The following is a 26207-nucleotide window of genomic DNA, read 5'->3' as shown; positions in this document are numbered from 1 at the left end:
GTGGCCTTAAGAGTCACGGAAGGGACGCATTTTAATTTGCTACTCTCTTCCCCTCCAAAGAAAGCAAAAAGAAACCAAACCTCAAAGTCCCACTCCATGTTCCATGCATGGATGATCTAATGTCTATATATCCCAAGTCTACCAAATGAAATAGGACTACTTGGGTCGGTTTGCCAGTTAATGAACTTTGTTGTCATCTTGTTGATCAAGATCCAAAATCAAATCTCTAACAACAGGAATGAAGATTAATCAAATATCTAAATTATTCAAATATCTCTCAGAAGAAATAGAGATTTAAAAAAGAGAGAAATTCACATGTTAGGTAATTCAAATACGAAACCATGTTGGTAATTCATGCCAATAGATTTGATGATATTCCCATATCGATCTTGAGAAACATACACAAAAGTGGTCAATGGTGTATTGTTATCCTCTTATTAAACAATCCATCATGAGTATGACTTGAAACCTGTGTGCGAGTAATTTTCCATCCTTAGCATGGCGCAACTAACTCAACAAAAACAGACTTTTGGTGATTCCAAATTAGGTCAAACATATTAAGAATATAATACAAATAATTAAATTAACTATTTTTATTAATTTAAGTAGTGATTTCACATGATATTAAAACAAAAGTCCTGAATTTGAACTCTAATTACACACTCATCTCTCTTTTACGAAAAAAACATCAACAGATCTACCTACCATATATATATAACTGTTCCTACTGATTGTGTATTAAGATAAACTGTTCTCCATATCTAATTAGAGGGACAGTTTATAAAATTTGGAACATAGCAAAGATGTTACATGATTGTAATAGACAAACATGAAACCCATTTGGGACAGGTTCAACTGAAGAGTATGTGTTGTAAAAAGGATGAAATTGGGTGCTGGGTCCCATCAAATGCAGGTTGCTAGGTCATCCATGAACCGAATATCCCCTCCCTCTTTGGATTAGTTTATACGTCAATTAGTTAGGAATCTTGGGAAAAGGTGGGATCGAAAGGATCAGAGTATCGCCCTCTCTGGTCCTCACCAAGAAAGATAAACTAAAGAAATGGAGAGAATATACTAAGCACATCTACATGATTGCTTAAATGCTCCTTTTCTATATTACTTGATAATTGAGATTATGCCTTCTCCGGTAGGGTTTGGAATATTCGGAGTTGTACCTTTGAAGTGGTAAATTTTCAATTAATGCATTATTGTTGTATTCGCCTTCTACAGAAAGGCCCCATGCTTTGTCCTATGCCTCTCTTGTTTATCTCCCAACAAGACTCTGATTTATGTTGACATTATGTGATAAGATTGATTATCTTAGGCCTGGCTGTACCTAAAATTCTCCAACCCACCTGTTTAAAAAATGCATGACAAGCTTTTTTTTCGATCTGCGTGCCGTGATACTAAAATTGACATAATATTCATATAACTATTTCACGATTTATTTTTGTAATTAACTAATATGATAATGTTGATCCAAATCGCGTATCGACGTTGATGTAATTTTTTTTATTAAAAATAAAATAAAAAAAGAAAAAAAATTTTAAAAAAATAATATCTTATATTTGACGAAAATCATTTTCGTCTTCAATTTATACCGTTTTATTAAACAGATGTCTTATATATCAATATCAGTATGCAGTTTGATACGTGAACTTGCTTGCAAGAAAACTTTTCCTTGAGTTATATAAGTGTAAGGTTCCAGATTTAACTCTTACACTATAAATTCATTGATTTTTAGAATGAATGAATGTGTCAGTGCACATGTATTCATATCACAAAACTTTAATTAATTTTCTCCTATCACTATTTGGCAAGATCTATTTATCAGGTTTGTAATCGCTCATTCTCTTGAGCAGGAAGAATTCTCAAGGGGTCAAGATTCTGCACTTGTCATGTTAATATTCTTTTAAGAGAGAGGAGATTTCTTTTAAGAGAAAGGAGATGGCTTCTTTTTTGTCAATAAAGCTTTTAATTCTCATCAGTCATCATGAAGCAACTGATGAGATGTCTTGTGCCGAAAGAGAAGGTGGATCCCACGAAAGATATTACACACTAACAACAAAGACAATCCTGTTTACCAAATCCTTGCCACAAAAGTCTTTGGCCATTGGAATAGGGAAATTACATAGCATTTAAATAATTGGAAATTTGTGTGAACAGAATTTAGAACGTCTGGGAGATACCAAGGATATTCTGTCCTTTTAGAACTATTTCAAGGTTAATGGTTTGAAATCCATATCCAACTTATGCACTTGATATAAGAACTGGCAAGATAACGATTGATTGTTAGTTGACATCCAGAGTAAATCTGGAACCTAACATTCAACTTTTGCTCACAGTTTATGATAAAGTTCATCTGCAATGGTTCCTGTCCTTAAATACTCAATTATTGAGTGCACAATGTAAAGTAGCTGCTTCCAGAAACTTCACAAGATCAGAATCACCAATTTAATTGCTCCTGTGCATTATTATGGTCATGTCTTGCTACTTACTGAACTCAGAATAACAATTTATTTTTATTTATCCATCTGTAAATAGTATCAGCAATAATGGAGAGCTACCAACGAGGATAGCTATCCATTTTCAAGATTTGACTCTCATCATCCCAGGTATCCAATGAGCTCTGGAATTTTTACACTCCGAAAACAGGAAAACTAATAAGGTGATAAAAGTCAGAATGATGATGTGAGGATATCTTAAAGGATTTTCTATCAAATCTTTGATTACAAAACTTTCTTTTACATCATTCTACAGCTCTATGAAAACTAAAACACAGGGAAAGTAGTGGTAGTGTGAGTGGAGGATGATGTAGCCGGGGAATCAGAACGAGCTCTCTTCCCACTATGGCTAAACCTTTCTTCAGATTGTGATTTTGAGGGACGGCATTCTTTGTGCTGTAATCTTTGAACTTTTTGAGATGATGATTCCTGTTGCACTGCAGGTGGTGGTGGTGGTGCAGCCACTGGAGCATAGATTCCATTGGCTGCAGCAACACCGGATGCTTCCCCTGATGCCGCCATTGCTGCTGCATAATCAGGTGCTGGCATCCATATGCCTCCAACAACTACAACTTGTGGTTGTTGTGGATTGCCATTATTGTGGATTGATGGACTTGGTCTTCTTGTGTGCAACCTATATTTCTGGAATAAATAAAACATTATGAAGATTTGGGCCAATATTTCAAAACAAGCAGATTAGTACAACATATTCTAACCAACCTAATTGTCTCAACATGAAAAGAGATCCAAAAAGATCTCTGTGGAGAGACTGTAATTTTGTGTTACATTAAAGACTAGGTCAAATCTCCTCTCTTAAACCCTGAATTATCTCCTATTGCCAAAATTAGACAAACTTTCGTAAAAGGCAAACAGGAATGCTTTTGCCACCTGAACTCAATTATGCAAAATGTCCAATTGCTATGTTATCCTCAAGAAAATTAACTGCCCATCACTGAAGTTCACCCAATCATCCCAATGTCCAAATCGAATTAGTCTAAAAAATATTAGGACCCAATAAAACGATGATTAGAAATTACAAACCTGTAAATGGCTTTTGACTTCGTCATTAGTAAGCCCGTCAACCTTCATTAGCTCCCTGATTTGCTTAGGTGTCGCTGCTGCAATACAACCAACCAATCACTGCCGAATATCAATAATCCATTCATACTTCAATATGTGTTTGTGTGTATATATATTCAATAATCTATTCAACTCAGTCTAATCCCACAAAATTGCAATTAAATTCCTCAAAATTTATTTCAAAAAGAACAAAAACACACACAATTACACACCATGTGAACCACCAAGTTGTTGAAGCGCATTCAAGAACCGCTTGTGCAACTCAGGGGACCAATTCCGCCTCTGCTTTCTCTCAGACTGCCCTTCTCTCTGTTCTCTTCTGTCATTTCCATCACTCCCTCCGGTGGCTGTTACCGCCGACGAACTCGTCGTAGCCACCCCCACAGCTGGCGCGGCCTCCCGTGCCACAGAAGAAGGCGTTTTGCCCTCTGATGCACTGCTCTTCCCAACACTTTTCTCTCTTTGGAAAGGCTGGAAAGCACCACCACCACCGCCGCCACCGTTTCTCTTCAAATCCGTTGCCTTTCTCGGTACATCCTGCAAAAAACCCATAAAAAGCTTCAATCTTTCCCATCCTTTCCCTCGAGTTTACTCAGCAACCAAACAAAACTGCAGAAAAAAAAAAGATTTTGTTTTCTTTCATTTTCTACCTCTTTGGGTCGTGGATCTGAGGTTGGGTTATTCCACAACTGAACGGATCTAAGCCAATCAGATTTCTTCTTACTATCATTGCGGATCACCGTCTCCGTATTGGCCTCGTGCGAATGGTGCTCTTCATTATCATCATCGGATGAAGCAGACCGCTTTATCGGAAAGAACTCCTCGAACACTGGTGGAACATCATTTGAAGTCGTCTGCTCCGAACTCTCAGACTGGCCATGCGAGTTGTTTTCCGTTGTCGTCCCCGATAATTGTTGCCGACACGCCTCAATAGCTGCAAGAACGCAAGAAACCGAAAGAAAAAAAATTATCAAACAACAATTCTCAAACAGAAAATGGTTAGTTCATTTAAGAAAAAGTTGAATCTTTTGGACTAATTACCTTGGGTAACAAGCTCCAAACAGAGAGGTAGTTCTCGCCGGAACACCTGGATCTTGCGGAGCTCGTCCTCTAAAGCTTTGACATATTTCTGAACGCTCAAACCACCGTGATGCTGCATTTTCTCATTCAGAAATAGAGAAAGAGAGGGAAAATAGCTCAGTCCGTTGGTAAAATTATGGGTTTCTGATGCAAAACGCTTCGGTCGAGAAGATATAATATAATCACCCCAACAACGAAAGGTATTTTGTCGAAAGCACATCCATAGAATAATATAGATCTGACTTCTCAAACACGAATTTGGTATCTAAACAGAATCCCAAAACGGAATAAACTTTGAAACTCCAAAGAAAAAAAAAAAAAAAAAAGTATCAGCGGCTTCTGATAGGATCAAACGGCGTAAGGACATTCAAAGAAGGAGAAATGGCAGACGGAGGGGAGATTTCGAAGTCGCGGCGTCGCGTACAAAACGAATCTTTTTGATTGGTTCTCTTACATTAACAAAGTCTTATATATAGAGAGGGGGACAATAAAGAGAGGTTGAATATTCGGGAGAGGGATTCGGTTTTCAGCCATGGTGGTGGGCTGGCACTGCTATTATTTATTTATTTATTTAAAAAATATATACATTATTACATAGTGATTGTTTGAATGAGATAAGATCAAAAAGAGGGCTCTGATCTTATTTATTTATTTATTTATAATTATCTTCATGGGAATATACCTCGGGCTTCCATGGTCGAAGGCTGAAGCCAACGGAATCTTCCTGTATTCTGGAAATGGAAATATGTGGCTTTTCAACCTTCCCAAGAGCCATTCACCTTGACTTTGCTCTAATCCTAATATGCCAATACCACCACCCTTCCCACTGTTAAAAAGTAATAATATAGTGAGAATAATTTGTATAAGTTTCTAATAAATAATTTTTTTATAAGTTTTTATAAAAAAAATAGATTTTATTTTAAAGAGATATAATTTTTTTTTTATTAACGGAATTTTTTTTTTATAAAAGACTTATATATAACTTATCTATTTACACTTTATATCTAACATTACTCATAATATATATATTTATATATTTTAATCTTAAATTCTGTTATTTTTACATCTTTTTGTTCATGATGTTTTATGTAATTATAATCAGTTAAATAGTGTTATATAATAAATATGATTGAGAATAAAGTTTTATCTTTTTATTTTTTGGTCAGAGATAATGTGGATTGACATCTGTCTATTGATGATACGGCACTACCATATATAATACGATCTAAAATATTTTTGCAAATTGCAAGTTATAAGCACATAAGATCACATGAAATTTCAAGGTAATCCAGAAGCAGTTCATGAAAAACTACTGCACTTGGAATTAATAATCTCGTTATTTCATCTCGGAAAATATTAAATGGTCATTTTTCGATTTTAATCATGGGATTATTTAAAGCTTTCTCTTTTATTTTTATATATGTTTTTTTTTTTGGTGAGTTTTCTAATAATAAATTCCATTTAATAACAGTACATCAAAAAGAAAAAAAAAATATTATTGCAAGCGAGTTTGCAAGCACTGATGCTGACATGTAAGACATCCATTTAATAAAATAATACGAATTGAGACGAAAATGATTTTCGTTAAATAAATGACTTTTTTATTCTCTCAAAATTTTCTCTTTTTATTTTTTTTTAATAAAAAAAATTATATTAATATCGATACACGATTTGGTGTACCTAACCGCTTATATATATATATAAAGGCTCTATATATTGTCATTAATTGAGTGTGATTATCAGTTGTTTTCCTTTATAAGTTATATATTTTACAAGTAGAGCAGGCAGCTTCATTAATTTCTCTCTTTATAGATCTCTCCCATAATGTACGTATGTATGTATGTACACATGATCAGCATGATCAGAGTAAGGCAGCATGCATGCAAAAAGTAAGCACTTTTTTGGGGCTTGCAAATGGGCTTCGTTTGGGCTCGATCGGCAATCACAAGATAAGAGAAAAAGACCCATATCAGAAGAAAAGCCCAAACAACTGGCTAGCCAGCTAGGCTTTAATGACCTGGCCCATCCTGTAAGATCAAATATTATAGATTTTTTTTTTACAAGGTATCCGAGTTATATGATGTTGAGCTGTTAGATTACATGTTGGTAGTGAACAACTTTGCGACGGCAGGTCAGCACAAGTACAACAGTAAATAATTATTATTTTTTGATTTGAGACAATTTTGAGCATGTATTGATATTTTGACCATAACTTTGACTATAGATATTAGATTGGCACATATGACTCCAATTTAAAATTTTTTTTTCAACACGTACGCTATGGTCACCCAATTATGCTTGGTGGGTATTGTTTTCGACTCCAAAATCAGCTGTTTTCTTATTCAAATTTCAAATTTTAGATATTTTTTTATCTTATGGTAATTTTTCATTTCTCGATTAGAAAGTTATCTTTATCTCCATTTTGGTCAGATTTTTGGCAGATTGATTCTTTATTTACATATTTATTTTTGGTGTGTTTATTTAAATTTTGCTATTTTTTTGTAAAATCATGATATTTTCAAATTTATAGCTATTTCAACCTAGCTCGTGGGTTTGGTTGGACATTCTGGAGTTTTGGTAATTTTCAATTGAAAACGGATCAGATGCATTCTTTCTCTGTGTTTTGGAAGAATCTCTTTTATTCTCTATTTTGATCATCTGTTGGAACTAGTCACCATAATTAATCTAAATTCTGTCTGGCATGATCATTTTTTTTATTTTTTTATGAGTTTTGCTAGATACAATTATGAGTTGTGTAAGCGTCACACACGCATTTTGAAAAAGAATAGAATTCACAGTTAAAAAAATAATTTTTAATATCATTTCTCGAAATTATATATATCACATCTGATATGGGATTCTCAATTGAATATATATATTAGTAATTGCTTAGCTAAATGGTACTGGTGCATAAACACGTAGGGTACTGCAGGAAATTCTTGAGGTCAAACTTATAAATTGGTTAAGGTCTCCCATGTTTTTCGGGAGAAAAAAATTATTGCATGTGGAAGATCTAGTAGCATATGTATATATAGTACTATATTGGAGCTAGCTAATTAAAAAAATAAACTCGATCTGACCAGAAATTAGTGAAGATTACAGTAAAATATTATATGGTTGGTACGTTGTGCATGCGAGTGGCACGTACACATGAGTACTACGTACCCGCGCGCTGTATCCACATTAATATATAATGAAGTCTCAAATGGCAGTACTACTACTGTTTGCTTTTCCAAATAAATACATGAGGTCGACGTACGTACGACGATGTAACGGAAATCTTATCCGGTTTGTCTTAATTCCCGGCCGGCCACATTCAAGCTGTCATCGATTTCCTTCCTCATACTGGGACTTAGTACGTACGACATATTGGCAATCTTGGACCGGAGTACCCGATTGATCAAACTATAGATCAAGCAGATCGATCGATTCATGAAGTCATCATTTTTAATAAGTACTAGCTAGCTAGCACTACTACTATGAATCTAATGGATCGGAGATATATAGAACTATATATTTATTTAATGGGAATTTTTCTAATTTTTAGGGTATGTCCAATCAAATTATAGAAAATGCGAGACAGAGAACAATTAATTTGCGGCATGCATGCATATATGCTCGATCTCTCACTAGTACTACTCTTTTGCCCAGCTATGATCTCAGACCATGTCACAGCCTGATCGATCGTCGGGACAATATTCTCATCATGTGCTGTAATTACGTACGTTCAGGACTAGGTATATTACGTTGATCTCACAAATTGACGAGGTAATTAATTTGTGGTTTAGAAGTAGTACTGCATGTCCCATGCATATACTACATGATTGTTATACATAAAATATTGCTTGTTTATCATATAATATATCATCCGAATTTTATTCTCTTTTTTTTTGTACTAATTCATTTTTTAGTGTGAAAACATTTGACACCATTAATTCAGCCTTTTCCGACATAGTAGCATGCAAGCTGCTGCAACACTCCCAATAAACTTCATTAATTATTTTGCTATTAAGATTGCTGTCAATGTCTCTTTTAACAACCAAAAAGCAGGAAGAAAGACTCGTGCTTTCTGTCTACATGAGTTCTCCTTGTGATCTGCAGCCATGCATGTGGATCATGATCTCTCTATCGATCACTCTCACTTTTGGTTTGGATAAAGAGAGAGAGAGAGAGAGAGAGAGATCAGAAAAAGATCTAGCAAGTAATTGTGGGCAGAAGAGATCAAATGAACATATATAGAAGATCATGATCAGATTAATAAGCTAGCGGAGCTCTCGGTAATCGAGCATTTGTATGCAGAGATCGAGAGTGTGCGCGTGTTTGTGTGTTTGAGTTGGTACGCTATTCGATGCATTGTTTGCCCCAACGCTACGCCAATTAAGCTGCCTCCTTTGCCACTTCCATGTCTTCCACATCCAAATGCGGCAAAGCTCAGCATCTCAATTTCCTTAATTCGATCGCTTCACCTGCATTATTAATCGATCTCTTTCAGACACGAAAACCAGATCAGAAAAACAATCTCAAAATTCATAATCCCCCATGATATTCATCATCATGTAAAGCATTCTAATTCTCTTCTATATATTCTTATTTTTGTGTATAATTAATGCTCTTAATTTTAAAGCATGCACTCACATTAATATTTAAAGCATATAATAGGGCATTAATTAATAATATTCCTATACTTTCTAATTAAAACGAGAAACGTACCCTCTTTATTTAGGTTTTCTTGCCCACAACGTACACATGCCTGATCAAGACCTTTTATTTATTGCCTTTCTCGGCCCCACGTATTTGATTTCTCCACCAAAATCCAAAGTCTCTTTCTCTTTCTCTGCGGCCCTACGCCCCCGCAGTATGCCTTTATCTAGGGCAAATGCCCAAGGCAAAGGTGTGAACAGTAAAATCTGTGACTTACTGTATGTCTGTAACCCTTGTCTGCATATATCTGCCCTAGCTTCTGCAATCACTGAATTCACTTGGACCACTTTGTGTGGATTCTTCTGATCTATTTCTTTTATATATATATATATATATATATATATATATATTTATTAGAAAATAGTGGGACCAAGAATGACAGTATTGTTGTAAAATGTGCTTTATATCTCTCTTAGCCCTAGAATTTGACCGGTATTTATAGGAGATCGATCTTGATCCTTGAACTGCCACTTCAAGCATTTAATGCACATAACCTAGTTAGCTTTCACCATAGTAGTACTGTTTGTCTTGATCCTATTCCCCTGGCCACCTTCTTTCTCTAAACAACATATAATAAACGGTCATTAATTACCAAAGTTTCATCGTAAGCAAAGCCTACAGAGAAGAATATTACTAAAAAGAAGAAAACAGAGACAGCAGAATATTGTTCTCAACAAGAAGGAAGCGATAGAGTTTTTGTCCCTCTGAAAGATTTCATGATGAGATCCTCTGGTTATTAATTAATTTGTAGAACAAAAACGAAAAGATTAGAATCTCGATAGCTCAAAGAAGCAAGAAGCTGATCATGAATGCATGTAAAGTACTCATATATAATCCGACAGCACAAGACTAAAAAAATGCGCCTACTACTCCCTTCCACTATATCTCATGAGCTTGTCCAATGGATCTTCTCCTCTAACGCGTCTGAATCCATTAATTACACCATCGATCGATCGCATTCCCTCCCCCTTGGGCCACTGTACGTAGGAGCTGAAGTTAGAAATTCCCTGAGCTGCAATTATCATATGAACCCATGATTTACTCCGAAAAAGAAAAATTAGATGAGAAGTACTTGTCCAGGCCAACCACGATATAATACTATTGATGATCGCAAGTCAGTCTTACTGTACAGTAATAGTTTCTGTATAGCCAGAAGCATGTTTCTATCGAAACCCTCAACTGCTCAACATAAGATCAAAGTATACCCGGCCGCATTTGTTTATTTATTGACTTTCTCCTTTTCTCGTCCCCTACCAAAGCCAATATTCAAGCTACTCTCTCTCTCTCTCTCTCTCTCAAATCATCACATCACCGATTCACCATGCATTCTCCCACCTTTACCTACACATCGACAAGCGAGAGTGCAATTTGGGAGGCTGATGAAAATTCCATTTTTCTTTCTCTTGGCCCTCCTGGCCCACATAACCGCAAGAACCCGTTCTATATTCCCTATTCAAACCACCATGTGCCTCACCAAATTCCTTCCAGCGTTGGGGGTACTGCATCAGTAGCCCTTCACGTTGGTCCTCCATCAGGACCCAGTTCTAGCAACCCTGATGAAATCGCTGTTCCTGTTGAAGGCCAATACTGGATTCCTTCTCCGGCGCAAATCCTTGCCGGCCCAACACAGTTCTCATGCACTGTCTGCAACAAAAAATTCAACAGATACAACAATATGCAGGTTAAATAAGAACACTAGAGTTGTGATCATTGAATGTTTACACATATGATTTGTCATGTATATTAATGTTTTCATTTTTCACTTTAATTTTGCGTATGGTGTTAATCTTGTGTTTGAAGTACGTTTATATAGTACGTACGTACTTATTTACATTCTTCTTCCTGCATCTTAATTTATACTTTGGTTATGTCAAATTTTGTTTTTTTAAATATATATAGATGCATATGTGGGCGCATGGATCACAATACCGCAAGGGCCCAGAATCTTTGAGAGGGTCGAAACCCACTTCTTCCATTCTGAAACTGCCATGCTATTGTTGTACTGAGGGTTGCAAGAACAATATAGAGCATCCAAGGTCAAAGCCATTGAAAGATTTCAGGACACTTCAGACTCATTACAAGCGAATGCACGGAGTCAAACCGTACTGGTGCCAAAAATGTGGGAAAGCATTTGCGGTCCGAGGGGATTGGAAGACTCACGAGAAGAATTGTGGGAAGCTCTGGTTTTGTATTTGTGGTTCTAATTTCAAACACAAGAGGTCACTTAAAGATCATGTTAAGGCATTTGGAGATGGCCATGCTCCGCACTCTACGCGGGAGCTATGCGAGGTTGAAGAAGAAGAAGAAGACGACGACGATGACCACGGTACTGAAAATGAAAACAGAGGTCATGGATCTGTTTTCTTTAAGTAATAAACTTGGAGTTTAAGCTTAACTTAGGTAAGATTAAGCTTTGGTAATTAGTGACTGTATGCATGTGTACTGTTGTGTGAGAAAGTGAGAGAGGAAGAGGATGAAGACAAACGGCATACTGAAACCCAAGGTTCTAGGCATTAAATATGTTGTAATGTCGAGAGAGAGAGAGAGAGAGAGTTTTTGTTTCTGAAGGCTCAGTGACTGTGAGCTTACTAACACTTTGATCAGCCCTACTGTCAGTGACTGAGGGTAACGAGGGACCACGGAAAGATTACTGCTTCTGGCTGTCACTTAAAGTTCTTGAGGGCTTGTCTTTTTTTTTTTTTCCTTTTCGTACCAACCACAACAGAGAGATTAGAGGAAAAAAGAAAAGGCACAGACAGGTACAACCAAACGTTTTTTAGAGGCCCGTTTCTTTGCTTTAACCCTAATACTACAAGAAATGCAGGCCTGTCAGCCTTCACTCTACGTACATCATGTCCCTTTGTTTTGTCTTTATATTACTGATCCTTACTTCATGGTGGTTCTCTCTTCTGTTTTAGGGAAAAAGAATACATGTCGTCTGGCCTTTCACGTCTAGTATGCATGCATGAATCATGTATATGCAGATAATCAACAGTGGAGCTAGCGAAGGAAAAACAAAAGATAGGTCTTCTTTTAAAGGAAGGTTTTTAATTTTAATTAGAAAAATGAGTAGTGAATTATAATTGACATATTTACTAATTTATTCACTTCGATCGGTCAAGAGATCCACATGCATTAGAAGACCTATATATGCTCTGCCAAGTCGATCTTTGTACGTATTTTCTATGCTTCAGTACGTACGGATCCCTCTTCAGCAAAATTTATTAATTAATATTGCCACTACTTACTCGATCGATTGTCATCCAAATTTTATATATACATACATATATATATATATATATATTTATATATAAATTAATTGCATGTAAATGTCGAGAGGACGTACTCTCGATCGGCCTTGAAGAATCAGAATCAGATGTGCATGATCGATGATGTTCTTGGAGCTCCTAATTCTGGCCGAGCTGTCTCGATCGCGCGGTGCATGGGCGGTACGTACGTAGTTGAGAATATCAATTTACAAGGGCATCATGTTGTGTTTATTGGGAAAAAGAAAAAAAAAAAAAAAAAAGATCGTGTAAATCCCAATATATAGCTTTTGGGTTTGGGAAGAAGTAGAAGACCGTATAGACTTGCATCATGCGGAGTTTCAGAAAAAGAGGTTTTCTTGAGATCTAGATGTTGTGGATCAAGACCGGCCATACTTAATGTTGGTAACTTGGATGGTGGTGGTAGAGCTTAATTAATTGAGAATAGTACCTTAGAAACCGGTTCATCCAATTTTACCCAATTAACAACCCTCGGCCAATAATGAACTGACATCATGTAGGCTTCCCACCTCAACTTTCATGGAGTGCATCGCAGCCCCACTCGTAATGTTCATCGAATTCGTTTCTCCAGAAAGGCTCTCAGCTTAGAAGCAAAGTCCCTTACAAACAAACTATGTCCGGCCAAAAAAATAAAAAACAGAACTTCATCTGGTAAACATTCAACAGCCTAACTGAAGCGAATTAATTCCCAAAAATCTCGTACGTTGAATTTTTTTTTTTTAAACAATCTTCATATAGATAAAATAGAAACACAAAATGCAAGCTTAAGCAAAACCTAGCTAGTTCCTAAAATTCACAAACCAAAGATCTCAATCAACCGCATAAACTCACATTTCAGGAAGTTTAGAAAAACTAAAATCGTAACAGAATCCAAAACCCCCCCAAAAAAATGCACGTACGTAAAGTCACCCTTATACATCGAATTGAGATCCAAGGAAGCTCACTCACCGTCCAAAGATCACCAGACTCGAACCGCCTGGCATAGTCCTCTGCGGCGACCATCGCGGGGGCCGCCTTCTTCTAGAGGGCGATGCGCTTGCTCTAGGTCTATGCGGAGGGCGCGACTTCGTCGACTGCATTTCCACCAACAACCCCTCCGTCGAATAAAACCAAAGGAAGGGCGACGACTTTGGGGACAAGAACCTGGAAGGTGTGGTTACTGGCGGCGGCATAGTCGGGACTAGCCGAGATATCAGAGGAGGGATCGTTGAGAAACTGATCGATTGTATGAACATCGAGCAGAAAGTCAATCCTGGCATTGGCGCTGTGAAGGCTCCCCGGAAACCCTAGTGCACAGGAACAAATTCGTTGACTGCAACCACATGAGAGGGATGTTAAGGGGAGACGGACGGTGGAGGAGCAGCGAGATTTTTTATCGTGGAGGTTTTATGCAAAGAATAAATATAGATAGAAGTTATTATTTAGTGCATTCATTTTGCACGTATGATGTGGCATCATGTAGACCATACATCTCTCCAAACGAGTGTTGGAAATAATCAACTAGAAGCAGCTACGCAGTGAGTGCAAAGTGTGTACTGCTATAGTGACTTCTCTATAGCATTATTTTTCTATGTAATTCTTAATTTAGAACAAAAAAAGAATTAATAGAACAAAAAAATTGAAAAAAAATATATTATTAAATTTATAATATTTTATTATTATTTTAACTGATAGATAGATAATTTAATATAAAAATAAGTTTTGAATGGAATACTCAAATGTAAAATTATGTCATATTATATAAATTTTACATTTATATTTGTATAATTCAATCCTAATGCTCAACCTATGGAATTTGACAATTTAAAAAGAATGCCAACAAAGCACAACGTACAGTTGTAACTTGTCACCATTCACATCAAGAACTGTTGTTGTTTTTATTTTTATTTTTAGTTTTGCTATATATACATATATTCTTTTTATTTGTACCGCCAGGATGAAATTATTCATGTGGCAGTAAAACTTGGGAATTAATGTAACTCGTGCATTTATTCATTTTAGAGAACAAAAATGATCACCAAACTCGATCGTGAGCATGAACAGCTAGCTAGTAGCTACACACCCTGGCATGGGCATATATATCATGATAAAATGCATATTTCACATGCTTTCCATTTCCTTGCCTAAGTACTAGCTAGCTAGGTAATCGAAGTTATGATTGGTATGTAACACTATACAACTGTTGATGATTTTTCCTGTGAATGAAGCAAATCGAAGATCAGGACCCACCTGCATGGATTGTGTTATCACATTTTGTCTGGTTTGTGGCCGGAAATACCAAAGAAAATCTCTTTCTGGTGCAGGCATTTTTTCATTCCCACAGTGAAATACCGGATGATTAGTCTACATCACTACATATAGATATACATCTAGGCATCTCAATAACAATCCAGTAAATGACCTGTACCGGAAATTTCGACATTGCATTTTAGTTGGAGATGACAGGACATTTACTGCACAAAAAATGGGTAAAACAAGTGCATTTATGGCTAGCAAACGGATGTTGCAGACCAAGTTGGTGGAAACTTCTAAAGTTCAAGTTCAACTACCTCAAGTTCAACAAGAATCACCTGTACCGGATGTTGTGGAATGCTTGGGAAATTAGCTAAAATTTTGTGATAATAAGATAATTTATAAATAATATTAAAAATTTTTTTATTAAATTTTAAAAAATGGGAGAAAAAAATTTAATAAAAAATATTATAGAATTAAAATATTATTATAATATAATTTTTATTTTATAATTTGAAAAAATTAAATTATTTTTTTTGTTTTTTATTTGAAAAGTTGGAAAAATTATATTCATTAGTTTGAAAAAATTGTTTGTTTTCATAATTACTCTCAACTTATCTAATCTAATCTAATCATTATAATTTTTTTAAATTCTCATACAAAATAAAATAAACCATTCAATTTTTTCAAATATCAAAATAAAAATAATATTAAAAAAATATATTTTAATAATATTTTATTTAATTTTTAACTCATCTTATCTGTGAAAATAAACAAGATTGTAATAAATAGTTTGAAAATATTTATATTTAAATAATATTTATAAATAAAAGTAGATCAGATCAGATAAAATATTACCAAACATTCCCGAGCAAAAATACCAAAAAAGGTCTCCAAAGCCCCACGTTGCTACGTACTGATCAAGAGTGTGGGAAGAATGAAAAATGTAGCAAATACAAAAGAAAACTATCTACAGTTGAGACTGTACGTACAAACAACAGTCGGGACTGTTGTAAACAAAACAGTTCACATGTTGAATTTACGCCTAGGAGTACTCCCCTTATAATTGTACTTTATGCTGCACCTTCTCATCGGCCAAAGCTGTGAACATCACATTAATGACAGTGATAATGTGACCAGCAGTGTTCAAAAGGCAACCTTTAATAAATTCAAGACGACAATGATACGTATCGGTATACTCACTCTCTGGTAGATCGTACCAAGGACATTCATAATAACTCGATAACTAGGAGCATGCTGTGAGTGAAACGAATTATATTGATCAAAGAATATTTTTTTCCCATTTTTTCTAATCAGTGGTTCACCTATTGAGGAAGTTTCCGGCATATATAAGAACTATATGGGCATATATAAGAAAATTCTCCATTCCTAGTGCATGTCAACACTTCCACTGACATGACATCAATTAATTTTACGGTAGAACTCTATGGGCAAAATGAATGAAAGTTGATTCATCCTCAGCTGTATATTTGATTTAGTTCGTAGATAGAGGAGCACATTGATGCAGAACCAAAAATATCAAAAGATATAGAATGCCGTTTCAATATGTTGTTAAAATTTCTGCACCAGTTTTGGTAATCAAAATGGAATGCTCAAACTGTGCAGCAGGGCTACCATCAGCTGTTACAGTTGTCCAGTTGTCTGGCCATGTTATGCAGTCAATGCTTCCCAGTGTAAGAATTGGCTCTGCAGTAAATTAAAAGGGGTCGAAAACATTAACACAAGTATTCGTAGATCAAAATTCAAGCTCCAGGGAAAAAAAATACGTCTGCCTTTTGTCAGCAATCAACATAAACTGAGATGACAAACATTGAAGTTTTCTGGCACCATCATTTCCAACTAGCTAGACTACCATGTTTATTGCAGTCACCCAAGTAACACAGGGACATAGTCAAAGCAAGAAGAAGCATTTCCATGGGAATATAGTCAACTATAAGTTTGAAAACCAAGGAGTGACAGTATTTTCTTGTGTATTGCCAAGATATGGGCCGCAGGATGATTGATTACCCAAGATAAATCTATTTTATATTTACAACATGCCATGACAAGTGACATATAAGTCCATAGAAAGATGAACTCCAAAATTTGAAACGATAAATTGGAATGGTGGTCCCTGGCAAAGGGCTAAGCAGTTCTTTGGTTCATCGAGGTCTCATGGATACTGGTTTCTGTACAGATTTAACACAAGGTTTAAAGATGTTATCTTCTCTTTCTTTTCAGGTGGATGAGAGGCCAACCACCTTCAAATATAATTTTAAATTGCCCTTGTATATCTCTGCATGATTTAAGCTATCAATACAGGTACTCGATGGAACTAGTGTTCATGATTTTTTTGTTTCTTTCCCCGGTTCCTAGAATGTAATTAGGTGTTTCTTTTGTATCCTCCCCACTAGAATGTAATTAGGTGTTTTCTTTTGTACACTACCACTGTACTTGGGCAAAGCCTATTTCATTCTCATTAATAAAGTTATTATTGTCTATAAAAAAACTAATAATACAGTTCCAGTCTAAATAGGCAACACAAAATCAAAATGCCACCTCAATTTACAGGCACAGGATAATGCACTCACCAATTGTAAATGTCTGACCTTCAACCATGTGACCAGGCTGGTCATTGCCTGCAAAACAATAAAGTTACGTCTCAAATAGTACTTATACCATATGAAAATACGAATTATGATTCAACAGTATCCCCGCACCCCAACACACTCATATAGACCAAAAAAGAAAAAGAAGAAACAAAGAAAGCCAAACATAGAAACACAATTTTTCTGGACCACAGCTCATTGCAAATATTTGACCAAGCAAAATTTGGATTAAGTTGCAATCCTTCCATAATTGGTTTTTCTTTTATCAAGCTTTTGCACATATCAAACAAAGAAAAACTCTATGTACAGTCACTTTTGCGTACTCTTTACAAACTTTACTAATATGATTGGCTGCGTCACTTTTTTTTAATATAAAATAACTGATTTGGCCAATCACATTAATAGAGTGAGTAAGGAGTACGCAAAAGTGACTATATGTAGAAGAACTCACCAACACAACATCAAGAGTAGTCAATAAAAAGGCCGGGGCTATTGAGATCTCGGATTTTCGGCCTATCAGCTTAGTGAATGGAGTGTACAAGATTATCTCAAATCTGAACAGGAGGGGTGGAGGCCTACTCTTGATGGGTTGGTGTTTAACATTATAGAACCAGGGGATGTGGTCAGGATGGAGAGGGCTTTTGATGAGGAAGAGGTTCTTAATGTAGTAAGAAAAATGGTAAAAGACAAGGCTCCCGGACCGGATGGTTTCTCTATGGGTTTCTTCCAAGAATGCTGGGAGGTGATTAAAGAAGATCTTATGAAGGTGTTTCAGGAGTTGTTCTCGTTTGGAAAATTTGAGAAAAGTCTTAATTCCACGTTTCTTGCATTGATTCCTAAAAAGGCCGGGGCTATTGAGATCTCGAATTTTCGGCCTATCAGCTTAGTGAATGGAGTGTACAAGATTATCTCAAAAGTGCTTGCAAATCGCTTAAGTGAAGTTCTAGGAAAAGTTGTGACTAAGCCTCAAAATGCCTTTGTTAAAGGAAGACAGATCCTCGATGCGGTTCTAATTGCCAATGAATGTTTGGATAGCAGAATGAAGGAGGGAAACTCAGGTATTATGTGCAAGTTGGATATGGAAAAGGCGTATGACCATGTTAATTGGGATTTCCTCATACATCTTTTGAGTAGATGTGGTTTTGGTGAAAGGTGGAGGTCATGGATTAGGTGGTGTATCTCTACAGTACGGTTTTCTGTTTTGATCAATGGCAGCCCTGAAGGTTTCTTTCAGAGTTCTCGTGGGCTGAGGCAAGGGGATCTGTTATCTCCTTTACTTTTTGTGATTGTGATGGAGGCTCTAAGCAGGATGATCTCGGCCTTGTCGGCTAATGGTTTTGTTAGGGGTTTCCAAATTGGTTCTCCAACCAGGGACATTACTACCATTTCTCACTTGTTGTTTGCAGATGATACGCTTATTATGTGCGAAGCTGATCGGGACCAGGTGCGGGCTGTAAAGGCGTGTCTACTGTGTTTTGAAGCAGTGTCTGGTCTAAAAGTGAACTATGATAAATCTGAGATGGTACCGATTGGAGAGGTTCAGAATATTAGGGAGTTGGCTAACACGTTGGGTTGTAAGATAAAGTCTTTTCCTATGACTTACCTGGGATTACCTTTGGGTATAGCTCCGAGGGCAAGCTCGATTTGGGACACAGTAATTGAAAAAATAGAAAGGAAACTGGCAGAGTGGAAGAGAATGTACTTGACAAAAGGGGGTCGGATTACTTTGATTAAAAGCACACTTTCTAATCTATCTACTTATTTCTTATCTTTATTCCCTATTCCGGCAAGTGTGGCGAGGCGTCTTGAGAAGTTACAGAGAGATTTTCTGTGGGGTGGAATGGGAGACGAGTTTAAATTTCATCTGGTCAAATGGGAGAAGGTATGCCATCCTATCTCCAATGGTGGTTTGGGTATCAGAAATATGCGGCTGTTTAATCGGGCGTTACTTGGTAAATGGTTGTGGAGATATACCAAGGAGCCAGAAGCCCTATGGAGAATTGTGATAGAAAATAAATATGGTGGTTTAGGGGAAGATTGGTGTACTAGAGAAGTTAGAGGGACACATGGAAGGGGGCTGTGGAAGTATATTAGAAAAGGGTGGGAGGTTTTTTATCGACACACGAGATTTCAGGTGGGGTCAGGTGCCAGGATCAGATTTTGGAAGGATACATGGTGTGGTAACAGTGCCCTAAAAGAGTTGTTTCCTATTCTTTTCCAGATAGCAAGTGCCAAAGAAGCTACAGTGGCAGAGGTCATGGGAATTTCAGAAAGAAGTATCCACTGGAATATTAATTTCAACCGGGCGGCACAGGATTGGGAGATGGAGATTTTTGCAGAATTTTATAGTTATCTATACTCTTTTAATCCTAATACCCAGCATGAGGATAGCCTCTGGTGGATTCCTGCAGGAAAAGGGGTTTTCACTGTTCGGTCCTATTATAAGGTCCTTACACAAGCGCCAGGGGCACAGTTTCCCTGGAAAAGGCTCTGGCGACACAAGGCCCCTCCAAAAGCTTCTTTCTTTGTGTGGACAGCGGCATTAGGCAAGATTCTTACTACAGATAATCTGAGAAAGAAGAGGATAATTATCGTAGACTGGTGTTGTATGTGTAAAGGAGGAGGTGAGGCGGTAAATCATTTACTCTTGCATTGTGAGGTAGCTAGGGCGCTCTGGAATGAGGTATTTCAAAGGATGGATCTTGCTTGGGTTATGCCGGAATCCGTGGTGGATATATTGGCGTGTTGGACATTTATTCGAGGTGTGCATCAAATCAAAGAGATTTGGAAGATGATTCCTATTTGTATCATGTGGTGCCTATGGCAAGAGCGAAATGAGAGGACGTTTGAAGACAAGGAGAGATCGATGGAAGAACTAAAAATTTTCTTTTTTAGGACTCTTTGTACCTGGGCCATTGCTGTGGACTTTAATGGCATGGAACTTCATGATTTCCTAGTTTCTAACATGCCTTTGTAAATAGGGCATACATTTTTGTAACTGGCAGTTGTTGCCTTTTTGTCAATAATACTTATCTTACTTATCAAAAAAAAGAGTAGTCAATAAATTAATACCTAAACTCGGAAGCAATGCCTTATCACCATATCATAGGCAAATCAATATACATGTGTGCGGTGTAATGAACTTCAGTGACATTTGAACCATTTAGCTATTTTAACAACAAATCATGTGGTAGGACAAAATTTCAGATACAAATTATATACCTACAAATTGGAATACAACATGTTTGATCCATTGTGTTTCAAAACTTGGTTCAGTTTCCAAATTCCAACACTTCAGCACTTCCTGGTTTGATTCTTTCTAAGCCAATAAGGAAATAAGGTAAGCAAAACACCGAAACCAATAGGTCACTTACGGTGATGATATATAAGTGGTTCAGAGTGAAATATGCTTCCCACACCATGCCCAACAAAACGCTCCACCACACCATATCCGTATTTTTCAGCATGCTCGCTGAGATAATCATGCAAAATACTTGTTACAAACAATCTCCAAATTTAAGTGAAATCAGGCTTTGTTACATAGCATGGAACAAAGAACATGTATGATCTGCTAAAGTAAATTATACAATAAGCAACTGTATTTAACAGAATTCACAAGGAAGCCAATTGTAACGATAATACCAAAGACAACCAATGAATTCTGTCTATTACCGTTGTTCCTTGAGCATTTCCATCACTTACCAGAGAAAATAAAATATACATTCATCCAATGTCATATTCAAATTCTTATGCAACTACCGGCAAGTTTAGCGAAAATGAAGAAGATGAATGGTCTTTGGCACTTAGCCCTAATATTTTATAACCACACCATAATAGACCAAGATCTACCCAACCCCTAAGGGTTGGCTCAAGTGGTAAAGGCCTTGGTCTTGTTGGTATGCTCCCTCCAAGTTCCAAGGTTCGAATCCTACTGGGTGCAAACAATCTCTAGGGGCCATCGGACTGGGGGATTTTTTTCCCTTGAATTACCAGAGGTGCACTTGTAGGAAACTCCTTGTCCAGGACCTGTGCACTCCTGAGATTAGTTGACATGTTGTTCCCGGACATCCGGTGCCAATAAAAGAAAAGTAGACCAAGATCTACCCAAATACTTGAACTTATAGTTTTGCTTTAGAAAGGTCTCCGATAGATGATGCAAACAAAGATTATTGTAAAGCTTAAGGGTGACAATTATACAAGGCCATCACCAAATTTGGACTTTGGGGCAGAGTATTTGTTTTGTCTTTGTCCTTTGATTACATACAACTAACTCATTAGCTCTTTTGAAAGTCTCACTTTGTGCACTCTAGATGACTGGTAAAAAACCCCCGTGCCTCTCTCTTTGGTGGGAACTGAATTCATGACTTAAAATACATGCTACAATCAATTGAAAAGGATAGAGCACAAAAGTACTCCAATATGTTCACGGCACACTGAATAGGCTATCTCGCTATGAACATGGATCTATTCCTAATAGCATCGGACATTATGATTGGTGTCTATAAATCTACCTATAAAAAAAAGGTCTGTGTCTGTAGATTGACATATTCTACCTTCTTTAGATTGGACGCATAATCATCTGACTATTTATCTTCTTCTCTACTGAGCAGAAAATATATGTATGTTCTTTTCTGATCCTAGCATAACATTAGAACCAGAAGCAATACCTAATCCTCTTTCCAATCTTCTTAAAACTAGCACCATCTTTGCAAACAGCAATACCTCTCTCCAAGCACTCTTCGGTAACCTGCCACATCATACATAGGTTGAACATCTGTAGAGAGGCAGTGCTATGATAATTTGTTTGTTAAAAGGGACACAGTTTTGTCAGAAAATATTGACAAAGAAGAATTACGATTCTAGCTTTAAACAACTGGTACGAGCATGTCGACTATTTGAATATGAATGATTCTAATTTGCAGTGTATAACTAAAAATTTACCTTCACAAGGTGTTTCATTGCATCACTAACATCCCCACAAAGAAATGTTTTTGATGTGTCTCCATGATATCCCTAACAACAAAAAGACAGGCCATACAGAGAAAGAAATCAGCTTCTGTTTTTTTTTTTTTATTAACGATGGAATTGGATAACATAGATCATCTACAGCACGAAACTGCAGAACCTTTTCATTAACCCAACTTCTAATATTTTATTCATGTATCTGGGCATGTGTATTTGTGCACTATTGTGAAAGAAATTTTGGAAAACCAAGGGAACAATAAATAATATTTGCCTACATTATTCTCGGAATATACAAATGCAGAGGGAAGAGTGAAGCTTCTAAATTTACATAGTGGTGGATCCTAGAGTATAATAATTTTCCTATTGGTTGCGATACCACCCCCCACTCCCGCGAATTAGCAAAGGGATGGGAAAAAGATTACAAGATGCAGTCACTCTAAACTATGGTCTAGACTCAATGCATTTATCCAAGGTGGGTCCTTGGTGCCATGCATGTGTAGCTCCATTAGATAATATATATGGTAACAATGAAGCTTCAGAGAATGATCATTGTAAAAACTTCATTCAGTACAGTACACACACTTCATATACATCTAGCATATGGATAACATAGATGGAACATGAGTGAAAAAAAACTTGATAATCAAGATGCAGGATACAGAGATGGTCAAATCAACACTCAAGAGCATTTGCAGGTTATTTAATTAAGACGGCAATCAGTTACACAGTATGCAGACAAGAAAATATCACAAATTAGTATATGAAGTAGAAGCGTACATTTAGGTAAACCGTCACGTCGATGTTTATAATGTCGCCATCCTGAACAGGAGATTATTAGTGATGAATTAAATGCGTCTGTGTAACCATCAATTGGCAATCATAGCAGACCCAACCTGTAACTGGCGAGAATCAGGTATTCCATGGCACATGCACTCATTAACCGATGTGCATACACTCTTTGGAAATCCTCCATAGCCAAGAGGTGAGGGATAAGCACCGGCATCAATAATCATTTGATGTACTGCTTTGTCAATTTCATTTGTTGTCACTGATGGCTGTTAAGATGCAAAAAAGATGTCAACCAAACAGAACACGTCATGTTGAAAAGTTTAAAGATACAAATGGAAAGAAACATAGCTATATTTGAACACATGAGATTAAGAAATTAAATCTATAAATGCATGTAGTTAACAATGAGCATGTGTTCCATCATCGCCACTAATAGAGAAAGGCAGATGAATTTTCAAAACCTATTCCACTCTCAACGAAAAGGTGCAAGAAAATGATAGATTTATGTAATCACCAAATAAAATTGCATCCCCATGAATATGAAAAGTCCTGGGTCCTGATCATAACAAAAAGGATCCTATGCAGTAGGCATTTCATCCAGCAAAAAATGCACCTGACAAATTTAGAATAGCTACCATCTCAATGTATGTAATGAGAACCAGGACATTTTCTGACAAATTACAACTCTATAATGAAGTTCACTGAATTTTTTTGGAAGGCAACACCAGATATTAAATCTACAGATGACAACTATTAAAAACTACTCACCACAGAGTTGTGAATATGAAGTTCTCACAAAGATATAGAGGAAAAATCTAGTGAATTAGTATTCATTAACTTATCAAAGCTTAAAACCAAATACAAACGGTCAAGATATTGGTACAACAAGTTCGAAAGTGCTTTGTGAGCCTTTCTTGAAGTGTGTGAAAGGTCATAAAAAAAGGGTATTTTGGTTTGATAAATTAGAAACTGCAGTCATGGGCAACTTCAACAAAATTATGAATATTATAGATCCTATTCTAAGAAATTCAAATTTAAAAATACAGTGCATACCCTAACCAATTTTCCTGCATTGTCTAAGACGCGAGCAGCAAGCTCACATGCAGCTCTCATGTGAACAATGCCTTCAGAGTCGTGAGATTGATATTCACTTGAAATTTCTGGTAACAAATTTGAACCTGCATAAGGAGGCTTTGGAATGTGATCAGGCACGAGAAGACGCGGTGATACCTTTCCCCGTCTCAATGGTGGTCTTCTAGTAACTTTTTTCACACTTTTAAGCTCGCGTTCTCTACAAATGAACAAAGAATATATCAAGAACATAAAGCTTAATTCCAAAAATTAAGCTTCTATCCCACAAATCTCATTCAACTCTGAGAGAAACACACGTTAGTGAATACTTAATAACTAAATAGAAGTAAATAAAGCCCGCAAAGAACAAAAGGACGGACAACATTGCCACTACATTAACGTGGACTAGTTTTAATCTATTCAGTGAACACCATCTATCCTACAATAACGCTACGTAAGGGTGCATCTCGAAGAAGGGTCTCAATGCTCCTTCAAATTCATGTACCTTTTGATTCTCATGGCCTCCTGCAAACCCGAGAACTTTTTCGAAAAAACAACCAGCTGCTTTCGAGAATGTAATTGCTTTCCTGAGTTGAACAAGCACATAACAAAAAATTAATGACTGGAATTAAAAATATCAAATTTATCTTAGCGAAAGATAAGTAACTATGTGGAAAAAAAAAAAAAAAAAATCCCTTTTGCTTCATTTGGGTGCTCGAAGAATTTGTTTTTTTAGGAAAAAAGACACTCCCACATATCTTATTGATGAAAAGAAACAGAGCCATTGGCTATAAGACCAAATTAAAATTTTTCTTAGCGACCGCAAAGAAGATAATGATAAATAAGTTGGTGTCACTGAGCAAACAAAGGCAGAAAAGTAGAGAGAAAATGAGAAAAGAGGAGGAGGAGCAGACCAGGAAGGGCAGAGCCTGAGAAGGTGAGTGGGGCTCCCATAAAAAGCGTTGACTTTGATGAAGATGATAAAGCTTCGCCATGAAAGCATGCCGATAGCTGCAGAGACGAACTGTGTGCAAGCCGAGCAGCGGATGCCAATGCCATTTTCCACTCACACGCAGTTGCACGCACGCACACCCCCGATAACGTTACAGAAATATGGGGTGGGCCGTTTTGAAAATGAATAGTTATATCAATATGGGCTGGGCTTAGAAACATGGGCTGGAAATTGAAAATCTTGAAAAGAATCTTTTATGCATATGGTTTTACCAAAAAAATCAAGGAAAATAAAAAAGAGAAAGTCTCACTTATCATCGGATTCCAAGGAGGAAGACAATTTTTTTCTGAACAATATATCTTGATAGAACAGATGGACCAACTCATACGTTGAATATATATTTTTAATTAATAGTAAATTTTATTTTTTTATAAAACGATTACGTAGTATTTACACACTTTATAATTATATATAAAATTATTCATATATATATATATACACACACGTTGAATCTTGATGTATATAAATTGTGTCGCGTGTGATTGTAGATTATTATAATATAAAAAAATCTTGAGGATATGTTTATAAAATAACATTTAAAAAGTTCTATCTTTATTATTTCTTTCTAGAGAATTTTTTTTTTTTTTCTTTTCAAACATTCTTTGAGAAATTACGAAATCTATGACAAGCTAGCTAGCGTTTGCAAGACTTGCAGTCATATTCGAGATGAAAATATTGCATGCTTAATTTGACTAAACGGAGGAGGACTAGTACTTGTATATATATACCGTACGTTGTGTTGATTTCTGAATATTTTTTTTCATGAATATTATATAAATGGAGTTTAATTATGATACTATTAATTATTTTTATGATCAGTAAATGTAAATAAAAAAATAAAAAAAAGGTGGTCGACATGGCAGTACTACGCGTGAAT

General features: G+C 36.3%; 3 protein-coding genes across 3 annotated transcripts; 1 reads left to right on the top strand and 2 right to left on the bottom strand.

Annotated features, from left to right (window-relative positions):
- Nucleotides 1-2498: 2498 nt before the first annotated feature.
- On the bottom strand, nt 2499-5198 carry LOC109002655 (transcription factor HHO3-like). The gene is made up of 5 exons (XM_018980506.2): nt 4626-5198; nt 4235-4518; nt 3797-4121; nt 3546-3622; nt 2499-3146 (listed from the first exon to the last, which is right to left on the bottom strand). The coding sequence occupies exons 1-5, from the start codon at nt 4882-4884 to the stop codon at nt 2772-2774; spliced, it is 1320 nt and encodes a 439-aa protein (XP_018836051.1). The 5' UTR covers nt 4885-5198; the 3' UTR covers nt 2499-2771.
- A 5488-nt stretch (nt 5199-10686) lies between these two features.
- Nucleotides 10687-11738, top strand: LOC109002540 (zinc finger protein WIP6). The gene is made up of 2 exons (XM_018980333.1): nt 10687-11046; nt 11265-11738. The coding sequence occupies exons 1-2, from the start codon at nt 10687-10689 to the stop codon at nt 11736-11738; spliced, it is 834 nt and encodes a 277-aa protein (XP_018835878.1).
- A 4493-nt stretch (nt 11739-16231) lies between these two features.
- Nucleotides 16232-25427, bottom strand: LOC109002670 (methionine aminopeptidase 1B, chloroplastic). The gene is made up of 10 exons (XM_018980528.2): nt 25233-25427; nt 24824-24905; nt 24301-24538; nt 23352-23513; nt 23236-23277; nt 22435-22506; nt 22161-22240; nt 20868-20965; nt 17476-17523; nt 16232-16591 (listed from the first exon to the last, which is right to left on the bottom strand). Exons 1-10 carry the CDS (start codon nt 25375-25377, stop codon nt 16446-16448), a joined length of 1113 nt encoding a protein of 370 aa, XP_018836073.1. The 5' UTR covers nt 25378-25427; the 3' UTR covers nt 16232-16445.
- Nucleotides 25428-26207: the final 780 nt, after the last annotated feature.

This window comes from Juglans regia, chromosome 15 (assembly GCF_001411555.2).
Source record: "Juglans regia cultivar Chandler chromosome 15, Walnut 2.0, whole genome shotgun sequence".
Classification (NCBI taxonomy): Eukaryota; Viridiplantae; Streptophyta; class Magnoliopsida; order Fagales; family Juglandaceae; genus Juglans; species Juglans regia.
Note: the sequence above shows the minus strand (reverse complement) of the source record. Positions and strands in the feature narration are given on the sequence as shown.